General features: G+C 38.3%; 1 protein-coding gene across 1 annotated transcript; it reads left to right on the forward strand.

Annotated features, from left to right (window-relative positions):
* Positions 1-1366: 1366 nt before the first annotated feature.
* dnajc22 (DnaJ (Hsp40) homolog, subfamily C, member 22) lies at positions 1367-7448 on the forward strand. The gene is made up of 3 exons (XM_063037285.1): positions 1367-1417; positions 2761-3759; positions 6514-7448. The coding sequence occupies exons 2-3, from the start codon at positions 2917-2919 to the stop codon at positions 6697-6699; spliced, it is 1029 nt and encodes a 342-aa protein (XP_062893355.1). The 5' UTR covers positions 1367-1417; positions 2761-2916; the 3' UTR covers positions 6700-7448.
* Positions 7449-9401: the final 1953 nt, after the last annotated feature.

Here is a 9401-nt window from a genome sequence, read left to right on the forward strand (position 1 = left end):
GCTCTAAGCTTTGTCTGGTGGCCTGGGATAGATCAGCAGATTGAGAAGCTTGCTTTGCACTGTTCAGGCTGCCAACACATCCAGAAGAAAGGTATTCAGAGCTGTCAGAACTACTTCCTGCAGCCCCAGAGTCAACTCCCACAAGCACCATGGAGAAGGCCCCAGAACCTGAGACTGTTTCCCAGGCATGAGTCTCACCTGCCAAGCAAAGTAACCTCCTTTGTCAGGAAAGACGTTATTTCACAAGAGTAAGAAATCCTCCACAGCGATTAAATCTTCAGGCCTGAATGGGACAATTTAAAATTTACTGTGCTGTGGATGTCCATATAGTAGTTGTAGTATATAGTTTACTGTATATAAACATACAGTATATATTTGTTCGTTTAAATAATTCATTATGGGTTATATGTAAAAGTAACTGAATGGCACACGTCATGACGCCGCCACAGCATAAGTGCATGCCTCTCTTAAAGTAAAAATGAAACTAAGACATGCATTCCCAGCTCCATGTTTCCTTTCAATTAGTTTAATGTTTTGGATTTACAAAACATAACATTAACCACCCTATCAACTGACACTGTAATTTTGAGGGATCTATGGACTTGAACCCCAAGATCCCTTGGTTCCTCCACACTGTTAAGAGTCCTGCCATTAATCCTATATTCTGCCTTCAAGTTCGACCTTCCCAAGTGAATCACTTCACACTTTTCCATATGGAACTTCATCTGTCACTTCTCAATCAAGTTCTACATCATATCAATGCCCCATGCTAACCTACGACAACCTTCTAGACATTCCATAATACCAGCAACCTTCCTGTCATCTGCAAACTTACTAATCCACCCTTCCACTTCTTCAACCAAGTCATTTATAAAAATCATAAAGAGCAGGGGTCCCAGAACAGATCCCTGCAGAACACCACTGGTTACCAACCTCCTGGTAGAAGTGGTGAGTGATTACAGACCTCTGAGATACAGAGGGGTTTGTTTGTCTAAGTGCACAGCTCTCAAAAGACTAGTGTGCAAGTTATTATTACTCATCTTCTAGCATTAAAAATATATAAAATGTTTTTGTCCTTGTACTGAAACAATTTGTGCTCAAAATACAATTTATTTTAAACTGCAAATACCTCAAAGGTTACCTTGGGACAGATCTAAAGTAAATTCTAACCTGATTTAAGGTTCATGCTGATTAGGGTTATCATTAAAATTGACTCTATTCATTGACCTGTTTAGTGCCTTTAGAATTTGCACCCAGTGAGTTAATATTCTACTATTGTGAAGTAAGTTGTTGCAAAATGCTACATTCCAGTTTATTGTAATTTTACGCAATAATGAACTGCTCTGAGTCAACACAAGATTAATCCTCAGGGGGCAAAAGTCTTTTGGATTTAATCAGAGTTACACTACATTGTCTGGTAAGCATGTTTTAAAATGTTCTCTTGTTTCAAAGTTGCCTGATCCCCCTCTTAAATTGATTGTTCTCTTAAGACTATTACTTATGTACTGTATGCTAAGTACTTAAATTTTTCAGTTTATGTAAATGAAAGACCAAGTTTTGCTTGAGGAGGCAAAGTTTATCCTCTTAAGTTAGGAGCCATCCTTTTTCATGGGTCTACCCAAATCAAACCTAATTAATAGACTGTTGAAACCCTATGAGCTTGTAAATCGTAATAAATTGACACAGCAGTGTTAATATTAAATGTGATTTCTTTTTTAGACAAGCTTTGTTACCTTGTACTATACAGTATATTGAAAACTATATAAATCTGCAAGTCAGGCAGCATCTATGGAAAGATACTGCCTGACCTTCTAAGTTCCTCCAGCATTTTGTGTGTGTTGCCTTGAATTTCCAGCATCTGCAGATGTTCTCATGTTTGTAAATCTGAAAGTTGCAGCAATGCAGTGGAACCTTATTCTATGCAATACATTGTAGTAAACACATGCTTATCTTTGGATTTTACTAAGAGAACATTGGGATCATTATTTCAGCTGGTGGTATCTATGTCCTACACTGAGACCTAGCAATGGGCTTGCGTACTTTATAAATGCTGTATTCTCATGAGGTGTTTGCAGAATTTGTTATCTGCCTTATGTGGGATCAAAGTCACGTTTGTCAATTTTCTGACCAATTTGGGAAAGTTGGGGGGGCGGTGGAGGAGGAGGATTGATAGACAACATCATGTTAGAGTGGCCTGCTGATGTAAATTCAGAACCAAAACAGTCCTCTGTGACAGATTAAATAATCTTACACCTAACCAAGATAGTCTGCAGTTTTCCAAAGCACTATTAATTATTAACAATCCAGGCACAATGGAACTTAATGAGGTGTTTCCCTCACCACAGACCGGCATGTCCCATTCAGGTTCAGATTACCCTGCAAGCAAACTCTCTGATCTGGAAAAATGGTGTAATGTTTATCAATGCGTGTTACAGGTAATCTATGTGGTTTCAACCAGCGGAGTTTCAGCAGTACTCCTGCACACAGTTGGCTTCCTTAAAACTCAAGTATTAACACATTTTACTCAAGGTTTTTAGAAATATTCAAGTATGAAATAGAAAGTATTAATCTCATACTAAGCATATAACCCATGGCCTGGGAGGTTTTGAAGCCAGCATTTAGTAGATAAAAATATATTTGGTAAAGGCTGTTTGTTTTCCACACATTACAATGAAAATTGCTTCTATTTGGAATGCACAAATGTAGACCTGACCATTTGTTGATTGGCAAGTTCTTATTATTCATTCTGTTTTTCTTCAGATTGTGTAAGATGAAAGTCTAGGCTAAAGACATGCTTCAATCAAGAACCCAATCAATGATATGGGCAGATCCGTCAATTCCTTTACTGAACTATAAAGCAGAGTCTTCCTAATCCTCAAATTTTGACATCAATATTTATCAGTTTTGGCTGTGGAGATGATCAAAAGTTTGGTGATCACTTATGTTCTCTGGTCATTAGGTGGACCTTTAGGTCTCCATCACATCTACCTTGGGAGAGATAGCCATGCCTTACTGTGGATGGTGACATTTGGTGGATTTGGGTTTGGGTGGATTCGTGAGTTTTGGCATTTGCCAAAGTATGTGCAAAATGCAAACTCGCGCCACAAAAAGACTCAAAGGAAAAGAGATAAACAACCATCAATGAAAATTATCCGAACTTTTGGCCAATTTGTAGTTGGGGTTTACTTTGGTATCGTTGCTCTCATAAGTCTATCTCCATTAAGTGGTTTCTACATCATGGTCTTGCCGCTTGCTATCACACTGGGTGTTCACCTTGTAGCTAATGTTGGTGAGCAAACTTCCGATATAAAGGCAACAATGATAGCCTCCATTGTTACTTCCATCATATTCTATGGCAGACCCATTGCAACAATACCCATCAGTATTGTTGCTAGTGTTGTCTCTATGCAACACTGCCTCTACAAGACTTCAAGCGACACGGAAGACAACTTAAGGGTGCGACTTTACAGATTAGCTTTAGCTTGGCTGGCTTTCACAATGCCAATCTTCTATTGTATGTTTCACAATACTACAGTTACAATAACGTACATCTCCGACACCATTAATATTATCCTGGATTCACTCCGAATATTCCCACTGGTCGGTGGTCTCTTTGAATCTATATTACTTCTTCCATATCATGCATGGAAGCTCTCCACTGGTGGAACTGGATTAAGCTATGGTTACAATCAGGAATGGGAAAAGTTATTTGCATCTATCACTTCCATAAAGACTGAAAGAGAAAGGTTAGCGTACAAGGTAATTATAAACAAATTAATAATACTAATTGGTCTAGATTGCTGTTTCTTCCTCCACCTTAGGTTGCATGTCTGTTTTACACTCCAACTGAAATTATTTCCATTCTCAATGTACAGATTGTACTGAAATCTGGAATATTTTATATATATATGAAATGCTACAATCATAGGTGATAGCTTGGTTTGGAGAACAGACACTGATCTCTGCTATAGACGCATAGACTTCTGAAAGCTGTTTTGCCTGTTCACTGTCAGAGTTAAGGACATCTCTTCTGGGCTGGAGAAGAACTTTGGAGTAGGAATGGGAAGATCCACATAGGCACTAACTACATGGATAAGACAAGTAAGGAGGTTCTGTTGAGGGATTATGAACAGCACAGGCAAAATTGAAAAGCAAAACTCAAAGGTGATGACCTCCATATTATTACCCAATCAGCCAGCAAATTGGCAAAGGGTAAATAAGATTAGAGTAGTTAATGGGTGTGGCTCAAAGTTTGATGAGGGAGAAATGTTCTCTAATTCATGGGGCACTGGCACAAGTATTGGAAAAGGAGGAAGCTGTTTCATTGGGATGGGTTTAATCTGATCCATGCTGGGCTGGTAACCTGGCTAACTGCATAAATAAGATTAATATCTGGGCTTTAAATTAATTGCGGGTGAGTAAGGTTCAAGTGACGTGAAGGTTACTAAATCAAAATCAAATAAGAGAACAGCGGTATAGGATGCTATAGCAGAAATGAAAATCAACATACGACAGGAAGAGGCACAAGATATTAGCAAATGTGTTTCAGAAAGTGAATAGTCATAGTCATACTTTATTGATCCCGGGGGAAATTGGTTTTCATTACAGTTGCACCATAAATAATAAATAGTAATAAAACCATAAATAGTTAATTAGTAATATGTAAATTATGCCATGAAATAAGTCCAGGACCTGCCTATTAGCTCAGGGTGTCTGACCCTCCAAGGGAGGAGTTGTTAAGTTTGATGGCCACAGGCAGGAATGACTTCCTATGACGCTCAGTGTTGCATCTCGGTGGAATGAGTCTCTGGCTGAATGTACTCCTGTGCCAAACCAGTACATTATGTAGTAGATGGGAGACATTGTCCAAGACGGCATGCAACTTGGACAGCATCCAGAGTAAATTAAAACTACAAAAAAGTCAAAGATTATGGTTTTTTATCTGATTGCACATAGCATTTGTAACAAGATATTTGGCATAAATAGTCACAAATCAGTTTGACCTAACATGTATTACAAAAGCGTGTTGCAGAATGACCAGGACTAGGAATTCAGTATTCAAGGTTATTCAATATTCCAAAAAGAATACATAGATAGGTAAAAAGCGGTAGAATGGTATTTGTTAATAGAGGAAGTTTTGAGCATGGTGCTGACTTGTGACAATATCAAGTGGATGGTGATATGAAATCAGTTTAAGTGGAAATGACAAATAGCAGGGAAATGAAGATATGGGTGGGAGTAGTCTACAGAGCCCCAAAAGTGTTGCCTCTCAACAGGACAAAGCATAAATGGGGAATTATCATCAACACGTAAGAAGAGAGCAGTAATTATCATCAGTGATTTCAGTCTGCATGTTGATTGAACTAATCAAACTGGCAAAGTACCTTGGAAGAGGAATTTATGGAATTCATTGTGGATTGCTTCTGAGAGCAGTATGTTAAAGAAGCTACTTGGAAACAGTCTTTTTTAGATTTGGTTGTGTGCAATGAAGTAAGATTAATTGAGGGTAAACACTCCAATCCAAAACAAGTATGCTCAACTACAAGGATCTGAAAGTATAGTCGTCCAGAGTGGATTGAGTAAATAGACTAAGATATAGTTTAGTGAATGAGCAGTGGCAGTTACTTATGCAGCTGGCTCATAGTGCTCAGCAGAAACGTGTTCTCATTAGAAAGAGGGATTTCACGAGAAAGATGAACTATGCTTAGTTGACAAAGGAGATTAACATTAAAATTAAAAATTTAAAAAAACAGGCACACAAAGTGGCAAGACTTGAAAACAAGACTAAAAAGCTAGTAGGGAAACAGAAAACTGATTATGAGAGAAAACTGACAAGTAATCTAAAAATGAATAGAAAGAGCTTCTGGGGATATATGAAAAGAGTGGGTTTAAAGTAGTCTGACAGGTGGTGGTACCCAAAGTAGTAGTCTAACAGATGAGAAAGTCGAAGTAAACATCGAGGTTAGAGCAAGTGAGTTCAGTAGGCAGGACAGGCAGGGACAGGGCAGGAAGTGTGGAAGGTCTGACAGCATAAACACACATGGAGTCTGTCAGCCTGTGGCACATTTTATGATGGTGCATCTCAAACCTTTTTGTTTCTTTGTATTAAAAGGGGGTGCATTTTTTCTTCTCCTGTATGACAGAATATTTGTTTGTTTCTGCAATAAATGGCCCATTCGTTCAAAGAACTAATTTTGAAGATGTGCATCCCCATGATTTTATTAGCCAATCTCGCAGATGCTTTTCTAAAACAGATGTAATTTTAATTACTCTAATCCCAGATATTCCCCAGATGAAACATCTAGTAAAATCTGTCTTTTGTTTAACGAAGTGACAAAGAATGTAATTCATTGTGATATAATTTCCTATTCCTGGTTAGATCTTGCCCTCTCTGGCTTTGTAGAGGATGCAAAGCAATTTGCAAGTAATGCAGTGGAATATTTTAAACAGCATACTGGTCTTTCTGAGTTATTGCTTTCTAAATTAAGACTTGTATTTATTTTTAAACTTCAGGTGCTGGGACTACGCCAGGAAGCAACCTTGGAAGAAATTAACAAAAGTTATAGAGAGTTGGTGAAACGCTGGCACCCTGATCACAACCGACATAATTTAAATGAAGCAGAACAACAATTTCTTGAGATACAGGCAGCATATGAAGTACTTACGAAAAAGCAGACAAGAGACACTCAAGAGCTGTGATATCATTTATAAAATATCAAGATTCCTGGCTTTATGGCTGCTTTCCATTTATGATATAAATTTGTTAAAATTGTGGCATTAAATAAGGATGAATTGGGACTAAATCTTCAGTTATTTTTCCTTGTTCTCTAGGTTAGCTGGAGTATTTATGCCCCATCTACATTATAGTTCAATGCATTCTCCCTTAATTCTCACATCAAAGATTACATTCTACAAGTTAAGGTAGTCAGATGAGAATATCATTGTCTGGATTTCTTATTTATATCTGCCTAGAATTAGTTCATTCATCAGTCAAGTCCAGATGCTTTTCTGAGCATGTTTTCTTGTCCAAAAAAACATCAGGCTCAAGAAACCTCTATTTTTGGAGCTTGAGTCAAGTTTGAAACTAGAATCATATAAAAAAAAAGAACAGTAGGCCATTCTGCACTTCACACATGCTCCAGCATTCAATATAATCACAAATGATCATCCTAATTCAGTATCTCGTTCCTGCATTCTCCCTGTATGCCATGATTTCCTCAGCTACGATAACCATACCTCATTTCTTTTAATGGGGTTGAGAATTCCACAGGTTCAACTCTCACTGGATGAAGAAAGTTCTTGAAATCTCTGTCCTAAAAAGCAACAATTATTCCAGCAACACACATCAAAGTTGCTGGTGAACGCAGAAGGCCGGGCAGCATCTATAGGAAGAGGTACAGTCAACGTTTCGGGCCGAGACCCTTCGTCAGGACTAACTGAAGGAAGAGTTAGTAAGAGATTTGAAAGCTGGAGGGGGAGGGGGAGATCCAAAATGATAGGAGATGACAGGAGGGGGAGGGATGGAGCCAAGAGCTGGACAGGTGATAGGCAAAAGGGATGCGAGAGGATCATGGGACAGGAGGTCCAGGGAGAAGGAAAAGGGGGAGGGGGGGAAAAACCCAGAGGATAGGCAAGGGGTATAGTCAGAGGGACAGAGGGAGAAAAAGGAGAGAGAGAGAAAGAATGTGTGTATATAAATAAATAACGGATGGGGTACGAGGGGGAGGTTTCACTTATTCCAGTGAAAACATTTTAAAATCTGATATCTTAAGATTTTTTTTTCTGGTTTACCAGCACTGAGTATTTTTTAGTCATGGACTTCTTTTCAGATTTAAATTTGCATCTTCAATGATGTAAATGAATGTAGAAAATTTTCAAAGGTACTTGTTATATAAATAGAGGAATAATGGACAACAATATTTTACAATCATATAATGGATGGTAAATATCACTATTAAAATCTTTGCTAATAGTTTCAGAAAAGTGTGCCCTTTAGGCTGTGTGTCCATATACTAAAATCCTGAAAACCAGCTCCTTGTGCCACTTCAACATTCAATATGATCCTTAAGTTCAAATTTCTGTCGATCTCCCCCTTGGATTCATTCTGTGATTGCCTCCACAGCTGTCTGGGGTAGAATCACAGCCCTCTGGAAGAAGTTTCTTCTCATCTCCATCTTAAATGAGTTACTCCTTCCTTACTCGAAAACTATGTCCCTTATAACTCATTTCCCACAGGAGAAACATTCTTTCAGTATCAACCCCGTTAATCACTCCTGGAATCACATATGTTTCATTTTCCTAAACTCCAATGAATATAGCTTGACTTTTCTTCATTCCAGGGATTAACCTTGTGAACCTTATCTGCTCTGCCTCTAATGGAAGTATTTGGTTCTGTAAATATGGAGACCAAAGTGTATACTGTACAGTACTCCAGGTGTACAGTAGCTTTTTTTATAGTACATGTCCTCTACAATAAAGTTCAACATTCCCTTAGTCATTTCTAATCCCTTGTTGCACCTACATGTCAACCCTTTATGTTAATGCACAGAACTCCCAGAAGCCTTTGTATCCAATTTTATAGACTCACTCCATTTTAATAACAATTAGCTCTATCATTCTTCTAGCTCCTATTTTTCCATCTTATATTCGGTCTAGTAACTTTTGGCACACTCACTTAACCTACCTTTGTGCATTTTGATTAACCCATCTATCTTTGCTTCAACAACAATGCACTCAGTTCCTTAACCTAAGGTATTAATATAGACCATAAACAGTTGAGATACAGTACTGGTCCCCATGGCACTCCATGATGACTGACTTTCAATCCAAAAGTAACCTCACTCTGTTAGTCAATTAAGTATCCATGCCAATGTTTTTCTCCCTAATCCTTACTTTGACCAGTAATCTTTTATGTGGCACCTTATTGAATGTCTTTTGGAAATTCAAATACTCTTACATCTACTAGTTCCTCTTTATCCACCCTGTTTATTACATTGTCAAAGAATGCTAATAAATTTGTCAATTATTAATTCCCTCCTATAAAACCATATTGACTCTGCTGGGTTGTCTTTTGATTTTCTGAATGCCTTGCTATTACTTCCTCGATAATGGATTCTAGCATTTTCCTAACGACAGATGTTAGACTACCTGGCCAATAGTTTCTTACTTTCTGGCTCCACTTTTAGACTATAAGACCATAAGGCAAAGGAGCAGAAGTCGGCCATTCGGCCCATCGAGTCTGCTCCGCCATTTCATCATGAGCTGATCCATTCTCCCATTTAGTCCCACTGCCCCGCCTTCTCACCATAACCTTTGATGCCCTGGCTACTCAGATACCTACCAATCTCTGCCTTAAAGACACCCAATGACTTGGCCTCCACTGCTGCCCGTGGCAACAAATT

This window comes from Mobula hypostoma, chromosome X1 (assembly GCF_963921235.1).
Source record: "Mobula hypostoma chromosome X1, sMobHyp1.1, whole genome shotgun sequence".
Classification (NCBI taxonomy): Eukaryota; Metazoa; Chordata; class Chondrichthyes; order Myliobatiformes; family Myliobatidae; genus Mobula; species Mobula hypostoma.